A 17198-nucleotide genomic window follows, 5' to 3' on the forward strand; every position below is an offset into this window, starting at 1 on the left:
CAGACGTCAAATGGTACTGAATTCACTACGCTGTGCAAATTTTTGTTTCAATCCGGCAAACCTTAGAAGTTCGGTGTACCATTTACATTAAATCGGACGAAACTATATGGGAGCTATATTTAAATCTGAACCGATTTCAACAAAACTTGACATATATCAATCTAGACCTAATTCAGAACTCTGGACAAAATTTTGACACTATCGGACCAATATTGGGAGTTTGTTGCACCATTTACCTAACATCGGAGGAAGCTATATATAAATCGAAAAAACTTCACAGACCTCAAACTGGACTTATTTCAGTAAGCTATGCAAAATGTTGTCTCAATCAGGCAAACCTTGGGAGTGTGGTGCACCATTTACAATAAAATCGGACGAAACTATATATGGGAGCTATATCTAAATCTGAATCGATTTTAACAAAAATACACACACATTAAATTGGACTTAATTAAGTCCGCTTTGCAAGATTATGTCTAAATCGGATAAATATTGGGAGTTTGTTGCACCATTTACATAAAATCGGTCGAAAATATATATGGGGGCTATATCTAAATCTGAACCTATTTTCAAGAAATTTTACACACAAAAATTCACACACATTAAATTGGACTTTGGTGCACCATTTACATTAAATCTGACGAAAATATATATGGGAGCCTAAATCAGAACCGATGCCATCAATTTCAATAGGGTTCGTTATCAAAAACTTGCACTTTGTTTAAAATTTAACATGGACAGACGGACGGACATGCATTAATCCACTTAGAAAGTAAGATTTACCATGTGTCTATCTCGATTCCTTTTGCCTGTTACAAAAATATGCACAAAGACATAATACCCTGTACCGCAGTGCGGTGAAGGGTATAAATAGGGGGTTATATGCGGATTACCCCTAAAAGGCGAGGAATATTAATAATTTTTGGCAGCTATATTCGATACCATATACGACTACAAAATACCAAATTACAGCGAATTCGGTTGAAAAATGCGCTCAAGAACCCCAAGGGGGATACTCTTATATAGGAGCTATGTCTAAACCTGGACGGATATACCCCATCTCCCCTCCATACTATGGAGGGTATATTAAATATTTGTTTTATATGTTGGATTCTGGCCAATGTAAAGATCGATTAATATTTTTGGCAAAGATCGGTCAATATTTAGAGGATGAAATGGTCCAAATACTTAATTTTTGTTGGTTTTTCTGGTCGATCCAGAGGCCCGAATATCGCGAAATTTTACATGAAGAAGAGGATCGGGCCAAAGAATGAGCATGCCTGTTCTGACAAAGATCAGTCAATATTTAGGGGGTCAAATAGACGCAGATTTTGTGTGAAAAATTACAAAAGTTGTATTCTATGGCGTATATATTTCCTCCTGAAGGACATAGGCCCGAGAAGTGTATAATATTTTCAAGAGGAGTGGTTGACCATTAAATTGATACCAATTATATTATCGTATGCACTCGGATGTGGGAGTTACACTTAAAGATTTACAGGTGCTTACGTATTCATATATAAATTAGTAACCCATTACCACACTAGAGGGCGGAAATTTAACGCTGATCGATTTGCAATTTTCCATGAGGTTGTAGTTATGCAAGTTATGCAACGATGATCAGACAATAATCTTGAGATGAAGTGGGAAAATAGGTCACAATTATAAGCCTACATAAGGGAATCTGGAAGGGCTGTACTGACTGAATATTAGTAATATTCGGAAACTATGTCAGTGTAAGGAAGAGGTACTGTTGACCTCTAATCGGGCAAGAAGATGCAAATATCAGAAATATTGCCCAGGCTCGAAATAAACTTCAGCAGAAAGTTAGAGTTCTTTGGTAGTTGTGTATGGTATCGTATGGTCGGCCACGTCCGACTATACTGCTCCGCTCACTAGTTTTTTATTTATTTTTATTATTATTATATATATATATGATTGTTGGTTTCCCTGCAATATGCGGAAATTGTGTGCACTATCAAAAAAGGAGTATCCCTTGTTATCCCACAAAAGGACTTTTTATGTAAGACCTTTGATATAATGTAGAGGATCGGCATACCTTATTTGTTCAATCTCAGCAATTTTGTTACTTTTGAAATAAAACATTGGTATTTTTTTATTTATTGTTATTTTTTCAATATATTATATATTTGTTGGTTTATTTAATTGTATTCTTAGTTTATAGTTTATTGCCTTAGAAAAACTATATCGTTTGTTTTGTTTCTTATCTTTTAGATATCTTAACGAAAGGAGATAGTGAGATAGATAGAGCTATATAGTATAGAGAGATAGATATAATATGTAAGAGCAAAAACAAAAAGCCTGCTCTCCTCCAAAAAATTGGTTCAGTGGTTGGAGGAGCCAAATTCGACTTTTCCTTCTTACTTCTTTCATTTGTTTTGCGTTCTATATAAATTGTTTTTACTTGTTGTTACACAAATAGATACTTCTTATGCACACAGACACATACGTACTTAAACATTACTACATTAGGAGTATAAATTAATACATACATATTGTAGTGTTACTTTTACTTCATTGTTGTTTAATTTATTTCGTTTCTATTATGCTGTTCGTGGGTGTTCTGTTTGTTCTTTGTTTTTTCTTTTCATGGAGGGGGATATTTTTGTTTTATAGATTAATACACCTTTTACGCCTGCATTTTAGGTGAAAGGTGGAATCACGAAGTATTCTATCCTCGATTTTTTTATTTTAATTTTGTTTTTGGGATTGTCTACAAACAGATCATTATTTGGAAAGAAAAAAGGAACCTTGTTTTGTGTTTTCGATTAAATTAAAAAATGAACACAAAAAAGAAAATTTGAGAAATTAAAGTATAATAGGGGGGAATTGTATTTTTTTCTTTTTTGTTTCTCTGAGAGATGATGAGTGAACAAACACTAACTAACTTACAAACTATTGAAACACAAAGCGTTTGCTAAAATTATCTATTAAATTAATATGTATCGCGCGTTGTTTTTGTTTTTATTTTTAATACGTTTCACAATGTTGTTTTCATCATTCTTTTCTTATTGTTGTTTTTTGTTGCATATGAAAATAATAAGTATAGAGAAATAAGATTAAAGCCTATATCATAAAACAGTTCAAAGAAAATATCTACAGTTAAATACGATTATTTGCTTTTCATATATATGTATGTATGTAAACGTGTTGTAACACCTTACAGGACTTTTTCGAGTTGTATTATTTTTGTTTTTGCCGAATTGATTGTTGGTTTTTTGTTATATACATTTTCTGATCATGTCTCTCTGATTCTCTCTGCATGTTCTCCTGAAAATGCCTTTGCTTCACAGTTTTAATAAAAACTCTTCTAACAGCAAAAGATTTTTGCCAAAGAACAAAGAACCTCCAAGAGAGTTAGAGAGACAATTCCAAAATGAAAACTTTCCATAAATATTTTTATTTTATTATTAAGTTTTGATGTTTACGATTATTCGTTGATTGTAACTTCGTGATTCTATATTTATGATTGTTAAACGAATTCGTTTACGATCGTTACTACACATAATATTCAGGGGAAGGGGGTTTAGGAGGCGACTTTGCGGGATTGCTTGATACTTGTTAATCTTAAATTGTTATATTTTTAGTTTGATAAAGACAACAATAAGTCCTTGTTTTTGTTTCTACATAATTTCATTCTATGACTTAATAATCTAATGCATATCAATGAACTTGTGCAACGTTGCCGGCACCATTCCCACAGCATAGCTGATATTATGTTTTCGTATTGTTTTCGCTGCCAAGCATGCCAGTGTTGTATACTTGAGAGTATTGACGGTTTCGTGTATCTTCTTCGGTTTGATAAGAGACTCGAAGGTTTCGCCAGCTTTGTTACGGGCATCCTGGAAGAAGAAAAGAAAAAATTGTTTAGAAAAATTTTCAAAGTCCAAAATAAGGCGATTTTTAAAAAAATATTTGTTCTAGGCCTCAGACAAGGCGTGGATTTTTAAAGAATATTTTTCTAGTCCTCAGACAAGGCGTGGATTTTAAGAGAATATTTTTCTAGGCCTCAGACAAGGCGTGGATTTTTAAATGAATATTTTTATTTCTTGGCCTTAGATAAATATTTCCTACATTTTCCTTAATGTAATTGTTAATCCCCTTATTCCAAAATTCCCCAAATACTCACTATATGCAAGGCGTGGATTTTTAAATGAATATTTTTATTTCTTGGCCTCAGATAAATATTTCCTACATTTTCCTCAATGTAATTGCTAATCCCATTATTTCAAAATTCCCCAAATACTCACTATATGCGCTCCATTATCCAATAAAATCTTCGCTATATGCGGCCACTTCGGATATACCATGGCGGCCAAATGCAACGGTGTATTACCAGCATCATCGGTTGCATTTGGATCAGCACCAACCTCCAATAAAGCTTTAGCCAAATAGGGTGAGGGGAATTGACAGGCCGGGTAACGACCCACCAGTGTACCTTCACGATAGCAGGCATAATGTAAAGCTGTACGACCAGATCTTACGGCCACATTGAGACGATTCAATCTGTAGAGAGCCTTCAGGATATCTCTTCGCATGTTCGGGCAACACGATTCATCATCGATTAACCATGCCAGGAGGCAGCCAATGTGTAAAGCACTGACCAAGGCTCGGCTTAAAGCATTCGGATCATTGTTGCAGTCGTGTAGAGATGCAACTGCCGCCGCATTGGCTGACTGTTGTTGGGGGTGCTGATGCTGCGAATTTCGGCGTGGATGTTCTTCAGCACTGGACGTTGTTGTTGTGGTTGCTGTTGTGCCGATTTTCTGTTGCTGTTCCATCGACCAACTTTGTCCTGCAAGTGAGGAGGAGGAGACGGTAGCAGCGGATTGCAGCTTTTGCTTTTGATAATGTGACAAACCTCGCTCAACCTCATCCACAGCTTTGCAGAAGATCATTAACATGTCACAGGCCTCAATGGACGGCACCACACGGCCACGTGGCAACAGACGGCCCGCCTCCATCATCATAAAACTGAAGAGTTCGGCAAACGAGAGCAGCGAAGACTGGGTCATGGGGCTAAGAGGTGGTAGGATTTTTTGTTGCATGGTTAGAGCATATGTCCATAGGTCAATGCACCGATCGAAACGACCTGCGTCGGCATAGTGAGCACCTCTGTGTGAAGAAAGAATAATACGATAAATATTTGATTCCAAGGATCTCTCATTAGGAGGCGATTATACTTACCTAAATCTAATATAGTAACTAGTATCGGGATGTGTAGGACCCAATATCCTTTGCCTTATAACTAATGCTTGCATACGCATTTCGTCCGGATCTAAGACTAATTCTTCCAACTCCTCTATGGTGGTGACTTCCGTGACATATTCATAGGCCGCAATGGGTTCCTGGATCTTTTTCGGTATCTTCGGTTCCAAGTTGCGCTCCTCCATGGCTCGCCGCCACAGCGACAAAGCACTGACCATATCACGTTTCTTATCTACATAGGTGGCACCGAGCAGCTCCAGGGCATCGATACGACTTTCACGTGTAACACAGGGCAAGGTTATCAAATGTTCAACAATGGGCACGTGACCTGTTACACTTGCTGCCAGCAGCGGTGTCATACCATAATAATCCACCTCCATTGTGGCACCATGTTTCAACAGCAACTGCAGTATTTCCAACGAACCCGATTCGGCGCAGTCATGCAGCGCTGTATTGCCCTTGACACTGCACCGATTCACATTGGCATTGAGCGACAACAAATACTGGGCAATTTTAAAGTGACCCTTATAGCAGGCAATCATCAGGCAGGTGTGTCCGTGACGATTTGCCACCTCAAAATCGGCACCATGTTGTATAAGGTATTTGACAATTTCAAAGTGACCATCAAAACAGGCGGCGCGCAGCGGTGTGGAATTTGTTCGCGTTGTACTGTTCACATTGGCACCGTGTCTAACCAGGAGCTTAACTATGCCCAGATGTCCGGCAGCTGAGGCACACCATAGTGGTGGGGCGTCTTCTATGGGTTCACCATCAAAACTAACAGAGCCGACTTGTTCGACATCAGCCTGACACCATGTCAATAAATATTCTACAATTTCACTGTGTCCATTTCGGCAGGATATGACCAAGGGTGTGGCTCCGTTAACTTTGGATGATATGAGCATTGATATCTCTGAAGCTGATCTGCCATTGAGAACACTCTGTAAGGAGAAGAAGAAAAATGGGAGATTAGTAAACTCTTAGAAAGAGAGAGAATAAGGAGGATATAAAAAATCATTGAGACCAAAATATGGCGCCCAATCAATGGGATTTTTATGGGAACTTTCGTCGCAAAGAAATAAAATTGCAAATTCCTCAAATAAAGTATAGATTCAAAATTAATTTGAAAATTAATTCCATTATTCGCAAAAAATCCCTTTAATTAAAATTTGCCACCCTACTGAATCAGTGTTAGGTAGCACAACTTTAAATTTAGAAACGATTTAATTTCCTTTACCTCATACCGAATTAATTCAATGGTGAATAATTTATGAATTGATTTCCATTCGACACAATCACAGTTTCTATAAGCAGAATTCTGAGTCACGTTTGTGTGATTTTTTGTTTTGTTCGATTTGTTTTCGTATTCAATGAGGGAAGTCTTGGATTATACGGATATGTGATAAGAACAATTTATGACGACACTTTCTCAAACCTCTTACGGATCTGAAGATAAAAAAATTTCCACCACTTTTTGTTAACAAAGATAAACATATAATTGAAGCGTTGATCATCAAAGGGACCTAAGTCAAAAATAAATGATTATTGTCTAAGGTGGATTTTTATTAAAATAAAAAATGTAAGGCCTCAAACAAGGCGGGGATTTTTTGAAGAATATTTTTTGCAATCCTCAGACAAGGCGTGGATTCTTTAAGAATATTTTTTCTAAGTCTCAGAGACAAGGCGTGGATTTTTTAAGAATATTTGTTCTAGGCCTCAAACAAGGCGTGGACTGTTTAAGGAATATTTGTTCTAGGCCTCAGACAAGGCGTGGATTTTTTAAAGAATATTTGTTCTAGGCCTCAAACAAGGCGTGGACTGTTTAAGGAATATTTTTTCAAGACCTCAGACAAGGCGTGGATTTTTTAAAGAATATTTGTTCTAGGCCTCAGACAATGCGCGGATTTTTTAAAGAATATTTGTTCTAGGCCTCAGACAAGGCGTGGATTTTTTAAAAAATATTTTTATAGGGCCTCAGACAAGGCGTGGATTTTTTAAACAATATTTTTATAGGGCCTCAGACAAGGCGTGGATTTTTTAAACAATATTTTTATAGGGCCTCAGACAAGGCGTGGATTTTTTAAACAATATTTTTATAGGGCCTCAGACAAGGCGTGGATTTTTTAAACAATATTTTTATAGGGCCTCAGACAAGGCGTGGATTTTTTAAACAATATTTTTATAGGGCCTCAGACAAGGCGTGGATTTTTATACCCTTCACCACACTGTGGTACAGGGCATTTATGATCCGATTTGGATGAAATTAAACACAGCTCACTTATTTGGCCAATGACGAACCCTATTGAAATTGGGAAAAATCGGTTCAGATTTAGATATAGCTCCCATATATATTTTCGTCCGATTTTATATAAATGTTGCGCCAACGGCCCTATATATCGTTCGATTTGCATGAAATTTGGCATAGTGTACTGAATTAGGTCTAGAATAGTGTGTGTGAAATTTCCTGAAAATCAGTTCAGATTTAGATATAGCTCCCATATATATTTTTGTCCGATTTAAAGTAAATGGTGCACCATAGTCCCTATACATCTTTCGATTTGCACGAAATTTGGCATAGCGTACTGAAATGATACTAGAATGGTATGTGTAAAATTTCTTGAAAATCGGTTCAGATTTAGATATAGCTCCCATATATATTTTTGTCCGATTTTATGTAAATGGTGCACCAAAGTCCCTATATATCGTTTGATTTGCACGAAATTTGGCATATCGTACTGAATTAAATCTAGAACGACATGTGTTAAATTTTATGAAAATAGGTTCAGATTTAGATATAGCTTCCATATATATTTTCGTCGGATTTAAGGTAAATGGTGCACCAAAGTCCCTACTGTAATTGCGTTTTGTTGAAATTGGTGCAGATGCAGACATAGCATAAATTTCGAACGGGTGCTGATTGAGATTAAATTTTTAACAGTGCTGCGTACCGAATAGCGTGTATAAATTTTGCTTTAAATCATTTTCAATAAATTTGTCCATGGTCTAAATCTGTCCGAATGGAATTAAATTTATCATAATTTGCAGAAAGACATGAGTATATTCCTTCGAGGGAACATTGGCATGCAATTGTAAGGATACATATGTACAATATACCCAAAGATACATATGTACAATATACCCATAGTCGGCCCAGTCCGACTTTACTACTTTCCTTACTGGCGTGGATTTATTAAAGAATATTTTTCCTAAGCCTTAAACAAGGCGTGGATTTTTTAAAGAATAATTTTCCTAGGCCTCAGACTAGACGTGGATTTTTAAAAAATAATTTTCCTAGGCCCCAGACAAGACGTGGATTTTTAAAGAATATTTTTTAGACCTGTTAATGCTTTACCCCCACACACCTCACACAATGACAGTGCAGATATGTCGCCATATTTTGCATTTGTTTTAAAAATAAAACAATTAGCCCATAAAAAACTGCCGGTTTATTTCATAAACAAAGTCATTAAGTGTTTAAATCGACTTGGAATTTTACTTCAATTAAGAATACCTATACATACATACAAATTATGTATATCTCATGAACCGCAAAAAAAATAATTTGGGCAAAGTAAATATCACCTCCATTCGAACGTGAGCTACACGTGATATATAAAATTATAAATTAAAAAATACCTACAGCGGATTTCCAACGTGATGGATTTTTGATATTTTATCTCAGTAATAATCAAAAACATTTTCCCATATTTTATTGGGCGAAATTTGGTCGCCACTTGAACCACTGTGAATTTTCTAAAAATACTTTCGTATAAACAATAGAATGACAACAACAAATATATATGGCACAAACAAAAAATATATATAAACAACATGTGATAGTAGTTGCGAAAAAAATGCCAAGACGAAAAAAATAGAAATGCAGTAGAATTTTGTGGCACTAAATTAAAAAAGAAACGTGTGTATATAAAAAAAATAATGACAAATCATTTAGAAATCCCAAAATCAAGCAATCAACCAATATGGGCGAGTGAACGAATCCTCAACTAGACAACTCAATGTTCTTGATTGTTTTTTTTTTCTGAACATAAAATAATAAAAAGTTATAAAAAAAGTTAAATGAGGAAATTTTTCTAATAAAGAACATAAATTACTTTCTAGTGATAGTTGGTTGTTCGACATGGCAACAAAAAAAAACATTTTTTTTAGAAAAAACAAAACTCCATACAGATATGCATTTTGACAGATCTCCAACAATATCTCTCTATGTTCGGCGGTATCTTTCGTCGACATGCATGCATATCGAATCAGGAAGTGTTTGTTTTTTCTGTTTTTCATTCCATTTCATCAATAGTTTTTTTTTTCGTGTTAATCATACGCAACTGGTAGCTGGTAGCCCGACAAACAAACCGGGAGGGCAGCAGCAGGTGGCATGCTGTTGTGTTGTGTAGACAGGCATTCAGATTTAGACATCCCTCAACATCTCGCAATCACAATTTGCATACATGATTTCTTTTTTTTTTATCAGATTCTCGTTTCAATATCGTATGACTTGATATGTGAGGTGTTTTTTATAAATATATATTTTTTTAATTTATTTATGTTCTGGAAGCATTCACTTCGCATAAACGCCACGATTTACTGGTTTGCAATTAATGACAATTTTTTTTTTTATTTTTGATTAGCAACACATGTGAATGGGAGAAATAAATAATTACAGGTTTATTTAAATATTTAATTTATTTTTCATGAATATTTTTCAAGGACAGAGTTTTTTAAAGAATATTTTTTTCAAGGTGGATCTTTTACAGAATATTTTGGAAAGGCATCAGACAAGGCGTGGATTTTTTAAAGAATATATTTACAAGGCCTTAGACAAGGCGTAGAATTTTTAAAGAATATTTTTTTTTCAAGGCCTCAGACAAGGTGTGGATTTATTAAAGAATATTTTTGATCTTTAAAAAATCCACACCTTCTGCAGTATATTTATTTTAAATATTTGTTTCAACATCCAGAAAAAATGTGTTTTTTTTTTTCTTCATCCCCCATATGACACATCGAACTATTGACATTTTTATACCCTTCACCACACTGTGGTACAGGGTATTATGTCTTGTGCATATGTTTGTAACAGGCAAAAAGAAACGAGATAAAACATGGTTCCTTTTGAGAATATGCATAGAATCACTTTCTGAGCTCCGATTTATGCATAAAGAGTGAAACTTGCTCGAATTCGAGCATCCTGTCTGTAGATGTTAAGTTTTTGTTAATCAAAAGAGCGCAAGTGCTTTGGTCGTATTCGATTGGGAGTGAAAGTCGCTCGAAATCCAGCAGATTCCACTCTTGTCGAGTACTCTTTTATAATTTTTTTTTTGAAACCGTTGTTCCGTTTGATGTTGTTTGTGTTCTTTGTTTGTTTTGTGATGTTTGGTTTGTAACTTGTCACATGTGTAATGATGTATATGATCTATCTCCCCACATCGCACAAAAGATCAACAACATTAACAGTTTGCTACTACGCACATACAAACAACCAAAAAATCAAATTTAATTGTCCACTCGATTTCACCCTTAGAGTGAACTCTTACTCTATTTCGAACGTTTTAACTCTCACTCTTTTTCTTCAATAAGGAGTACTCGCGAACACTCCCAAACAAAATAAAAGAGTGAAGAGTATACTCCTTACAAAACTCGTACTCTTCTCGTACTTCCACTCGGGAGTATTTTTCACTCGCGAGTAAAATCGAGCAAATCGGAGCTCTGCTTTCTGAGTCGATTTATGCATGTCCGTCCGCCCTTCCGTCTGTAGATGTTAAATTGTTAATCAAAATACAGGTCGCATTTATGACCCGATTTGAATGAAATTTGGCACAGCTCACTTATTTGGCCCAAGGACGAAACCTATTGAAATTGAAGAAAATCGGTTCAGATTTAGAAATAGCTCCCGTATATAGTTTCGTCCGTTTTCGTCCCAAAGTCCCTATATATCTTTCGATTTGGATTAAATTTGGCATAAAGTTCTGAATTAGGTCCAGAAGTGTGCTTGCTAAGTTTCGTGAAAATCGGTTTAGATTTAGATATAGCTCCCGTATATAGTTTCGTCCGATTTAAGGTAAATGGGGCCCCAAAGTCCCTATATATCTTTTGATTTGCACGAAATTTTGCATAGCGTACTGAATTGAGGCTAAAATGATGTGTACCAACTTTCGAGATAATCGGGTCAGATTTAGATATTGCTCCCATATAATTATTGTTCGATTTTATATAAATGGTGCACCAAAGCCCCTATATATCTTTCGATTTGCACGAAATTTTGCATAGTGTACTGAATTTGGTCTAGAATGATGTGTGTTAAGTTTCGAGAAAATCGGGTCAGATTTAGATATAGCTCCCATATATATTATCGTCCGATTGAAGGTAAATGGGGCACCAAAGTCCCTATATATCTTTCGATTTGCACGAATTGAGGCTTAAATGATGTGTACCAAGTATCGAGAAAATCGGTTCAGATTTAGATATAGCTCCCGTATATATTATTGTCCGATTTTATATAAATGGTGCAACAGAGTCCCTATATATCTTTCGATTTGCACGAAATTTTGCATAGTGTACTGAATTGAGGCTAAAATGATGTATACCAAGTTTCGAGAATATCGGTTCAGATTTAGATATAGCTCCCATATATATTTTCGTCCGATTTAAGGTAAATGGGGCAACCGAAATCCCTATATATCTTTCGATTTGCACGAAATTTTGCACAGTATACTGAATTGTGTCTCGAATGATGTGTGTCAAGTTTCGAGAAAATCGGTTCAGATTTAGATATAGCTCCCATATATATTATCGTCCGATTTAAGGTTAATGGGGCACAAAAGTCCCTATATATATTTCGATTTGGATTAAATTTGGCATAAAGTTATGAATTAGGTCCAGAAGTGTGCTTGCTAAGTTTCGTGAAAATCGGCTTAGATTTAGATTTAACTCCCGTATATAGTTTCGTCCGATTTAAGGTAAATGGGACACCAAAGTACCTATATATCTTTCGATTTGGATTAAATTTGGCATAAAGATCTGAATTTGGTCCACAAGTGTGCTTGCTCAGTTTCGTGAAAATCGGTTTAGATTTAGATATAGCTCCCATATATAGTATTGTCCAATTTTATGTCAATGGTGCACAATAGCCCCTTCTTTGCACGGAATTGCACGATTTGCACGGAATTTTGCACAGTATACTGAATTGTGTCTCGAATGATGTGTGTCAAATTTCGAGAAAATCGGTTCAGATTTAGATATAGCCCCCATATATATTTTCGTCCGTTTTAAGGTAAATGGGGCACCAATGTTCCTATATTTCTTTCGACCCAGTCCGACTTTCCTTACTGGTTTTAAGAGTAATTATTGATTTTTTGTGAAGGTAATTTAAATAATTTTCAGAAAATACCATTCTAAATGTAAACAAATTCCAATGTGATTTTAAAACATCACATCACCCCAACTTAAGGCCGGCTGTATTTTGTTGACTGCGGAAAAAGCCGACAAATATTTGGCAACATTAAAATAAAAAAACAAAAAGAAAAGCAAATTTTCACAAAAGTAACAACAATGACCTTCAATGTTTTTTTCTTGTTTTCTTCTGTCACCTGTAAATGGTTAGCGATTTTCTGCTTGAGAACATATTTTTCATTTACTACGTTGTTGTTGGTTATTCGCCATATTTCTTCGTATTTAATCTTTTTCCACGAGATACCTAAAACAATATATCATAAATTCCGTTAATTATATTTTTTGTTGGGTATTTTGTTTTGGTTCAACAACAACAACAAAAACTTGATGTTATCAAGATTAAGAGTTCAATTAGAAGAGTTCATCTACCTTCCAACAAACCAAAATCTACCTTCCTACTAGCTCTACTCTATTCTGCTGCCTACACCAGGTGCGTTTTAAAAATCAAATGTTTATAATGAAACAAAAAAATAAAAATGAATTTATGTATCGGCGAAGTGATTCAGAAAAAAATGTTCATTAAAAACAACAACAAAATAAAAATAACGTAAATTGTATTTTCATTTTGGCAAAATGCCAAAGAAAATGAATATGTTGGAAATTTCAATTGCACTCAGTTAATCCAATATTTGAAAAAATGATAAAAAGAGATTTTTAAAATTTCAAGTGTTTTTGCGAATATACGACAGTTAAAAACTCTCTTCCTTTGCAATATTTTAAAAATTGATAAAAAGACAAGATTTTAAAATAAGAATTGCTTTTTTTCTAAACTCTGTGCCTTCATATGATTTTAAGCACAAAATTTTAGATTTTTATTCCGACAAAAAATTTCTTTGACACTGAAAGGGTTAAGAAGACGATCAGTATGTATCTGATCTACTACGGAAGAAAAGATTCTGTAGGTCTACAGGTCTCCGCGATGGAATTTTTCAAAGGCCAACATAGGCGTTATTTTTTTAATAATATTTTAAAGCCTTATTATTATTCTTCAAGGTCTGGATTTTTTAAAAAATAATTTTGAAAGCCTTAAAAAGGCACGGATTTAAAAAATATATATTTTAAAACCTTAACTAGGCGTTGATTATTTAAATCATATTTTTCAAGATCTTAGTTATGTGTGAAGGCCTGGATTTAAAAATATAAGATTGAAAAAAAATTAGATTTGAAGGCCTCAGACAAGCCGTGGATTTTTTAAAGAACATTTTTGTAAGGCTCAGACAAGGCGTAGATTTTTTAAAGAACATTTTTGTAAGGCTCAGACAAGGCGTAGATTTTTTAAAGAACATTTTTGTAAGGCTCAGACAAGGCGTAGATTTTTTAAAGAACATTTTTGTAAGGCTCAGACAAGGCGTAGATTTTTTAAAGAACATTTTTGTAAGGCTCAGACAAGGCGTAGATTTTTTAAAGAACATTTTTGTAAGGCTCAGACAAGGCGTAGATTTTTTAAAGAACATTTTTGTAAGGCTCAAAGAACATTTGAGAATATTTTTTCAATGTCTCAAACAAGGCGTGGATTTTTTAAAGAACATTTCTGTTAGGATCAGACAAGGCGCGGATTTTTTAAAGAACTAAGACAAGGAGTGGATTTTTTAAAGAACATTTGAGAATATTTTTTCAATGCCTCAAATAAGGCGCGGATTTTTTAAAGAACATTTGAGAATATTTTTTCAATGCCTCAAATAAGGCGCGGATTTTTTAAAGAATATTTTTCAATGCCTCAAACAAGGCGCGGATTTTTTAAAGAATATTTTTCAATGCCTCAAACAAGGCGCGGATTTAAAAAAAAATATGACGATTTAAGCATGTCCGTCTGTCTGTTGTAATCGCTCTAGCCTCTAAACTTATTGAGATAAATCGCCAAAATTTTGCATAGTGTTGTATTTTTTCCGCAGGCAGGTGAAGTTGGAAGATGGGATATATCGGTAAGCATAGCTCCTATATAAGGGCACATCCCCATTTTCGGTATTTTGGCGTTTTTGAGCGCGTTTTTTTTCGCTCAAATTTGGTTTATTGGGTTCTTATTCGGTACCAAATTTCTCCACTAAAAATTATAAATATAGATCCGGTTTTCAGTATTTTGGGTGTGGAACCGACTGTCATTTATTCTTATTGTATAGCAAATCTCTCCACATAAAATTATAAACATAGGTTCGGGGTAGTTCCCCTGAAATTTGGTTTATTGAATTTTTATTCGGAACCACTAAAAATGATAAAAAATAGGTCCGGTCCCATTTTTTTATTATTTTGGGTGTTTTGATCGTATTTTTCGACCGAATCGGCTGTAATTTAGTACCTTAACTTCTTAGTGTATAGCAAAAATCTCTCCACTAAAAATTATAATCATAGGTCAATTTTTTCGGGTAGTTCCCATATAAAGATTACCCCCAGATGTTCGGAATTTTGGTTTGGGTATTATGTGTTTGTAACAGGCAAAAGGAATCGAGATAGACCCATGGTTGCTTTTGAGAATATGCATAGAATCACTTTCTGAGTCGATTTATGCATGTCCGTCCGTGCGTCCATTTGTTGATGTTAAATTGTAAACAAAGTACAGGTAGCATTTATAATCCGGATTGGATGAAATTTCACATAGGTCACTTATTCGGCCCAAGGACCAACCCTATTGAAATTGGGAAAAATCGGTTCAGATTTAGATATAGCTCCCATATATATTTTTGTCCGATTTAATGTAAATGGTGCACAAAAGTCCCTATATATCTTTCGATTCAAACGAAATTTGGTATATCGTACTGAAATAAGACTTTCGGCTCAGATTTAGATATAGCTCCCATATAGAGTTTCGCCCGATTTTGGGTAAATGGTGCACCAAAGTCTCTGAAAATCATTCGATTTGCACGAAATTTAGCATAGCGTACCGAATTAAGTCTAGAATGATGTGTGTTAAGTTTAGCGAAAATCGGTTCAGATTTAGATACATATATATGTTCGTCCGATTTTATGTTAATGTAGCACCAAAGCCCTTATATATGGAATTTTAAGACGATTTATCCATTTGTTGTAATCATTCCGCCTTCTATAAAAATACGTTATTCTACAGTTCTACAATATAAAGAGTATATATTATGGACCTGAAGATACCTTCTGTATGCATATTAAAATTGTAAAACTTGTAGACTTTTTTTCTAAATTTGGGATAAATTCTATAACCTCCCCATTATGACAACACCTTCCGCTTGTCATTTATCTATGAAAATCCTATAAAAATCATATTCACTGAGTAATATATTTTTTCTAGACTCCCACCAGTTGATCTCCAAAATCACGACCCAATTTAATGTGTATCACACACACACACACCTATCATTCAGTGCATTCAGATATACAACACCTTTAGACATCATTGCTGTTGGTGTTGCCGCTTGTTGTCGATACAAAAAACAACAACAGCAAAAAAATATTTCATTCAACTCTACAGCACTACAACAACCAACCACTATCATCATCACCATTGACATTGGACAAGTTCATTGCCAAGAGATTCAATTCAAAATCGCATAAAAATTAAACTAAAACAAAAGTTGAAAATGAAAAAAAAAACACAACAACAAAAACAAAAGCCAGTGAATGCGCGCAAAGTGAACCTAAAAGCGACAACAACAACGGTGAAGAAGAAGAAAAAACTGCATGAAAGCGAAAGAAAAAATAATGCAAAATGCGTATCAGCAGTCAGCATAGCAAAAAAATCGACAGAGACATGTGCTTGGCGGCTGCTGGTGGTGCTATCGATGGCTGGGTGCTTTACACCACTACTACCGGTGGGTCGGTCGGTCTCCCACCGCACAAAACAATAACAAAATAGAAAAAAATCGACAATGATGATGAGCGCCAGCGGATATAACCGCATAATGTAAAGACGGATTTGTTGCTGTTTTGTTGCTAATCGCTTGGTACGTTGTACCTGCCTGCCACCAATTTTAGACGCTACATCATCATCGTTGTCGTCGTCGTGCTTTGTCGTCCGTCAGCTGTATTTCAATATGCGGAAGCGCATGACAACGATGGCAGCGAGACCGACCGGTGGTGGTGCTGTAATGAAATTGTTTTGGGTTTGTTAGGGTTTTCTATAGTTTTTTTCTATATAGCAGCCCCACAAGACTGCAGAATATTTTTTTTTTATTTTTAGAAAATAGAATACACAACAAATTAACTACAGTGGCTCAGTGTTTTGTTTTTCTAATACAAGTTTGCATATTGATTTTTTGATTTATATTTAACACAATACAATGTTGAACGGTAAAAACCAGATTTTTGTTGGCGGCGGCACATGTTGTTGTAGGTTGTCATCGGACTGGTTTCGCTGTGAACGTTGACCTTTCAGGTGGGCAATTGATAATCGAGCAAATTTCATGGTAATTAAACATATTTTCGAAAAGAGAGATTTAATTTTATTTAAATTAAAAAAAATTAAGTACATATTTTCAAGGAATACCTGATATGGAGGTGATGCAATGAACAATAGGTCCATATTCAATAAATTCTTACTATTT

The 17198-nt window shown here is 35.0% G+C and overlaps 1 protein-coding gene across 1 annotated transcript in view; it reads right to left on the reverse strand.

Annotated features, from left to right (window-relative positions):
• LOC133322228 (protein fem-1 homolog CG6966) overlaps positions 1-17198 on the reverse strand; it is a 109832-nt gene that overhangs the window by 69265 nt on the left and 23369 nt on the right. The window contains exons 2-5 of the mRNA XM_061531259.1: positions 5209-6170; positions 4751-5136; positions 4272-4678; positions 3667-3863 (exon numbers count right to left, since the gene is read on the reverse strand). Of these exons, the coding sequence (XP_061387243.1) occupies positions 3675-3863; positions 4272-4678; positions 4751-5136; positions 5209-6170 (1944 nt within the window). The 3' untranslated portion in view covers positions 3667-3674. The remainder of the gene's footprint in view (positions 1-3666; positions 3864-4271; positions 4679-4750; positions 5137-5208; positions 6171-17198) is intronic.

This window comes from Musca vetustissima, unplaced genomic scaffold (genome assembly GCF_032173495.1).
Source record: "Musca vetustissima isolate MV318-11 ecotype Yass unplaced genomic scaffold, APGP_CSIRO_Mvet_v1 utg23703, whole genome shotgun sequence".
NCBI classification, from domain to species: domain Eukaryota; kingdom Metazoa; phylum Arthropoda; class Insecta; order Diptera; family Muscidae; genus Musca; species Musca vetustissima.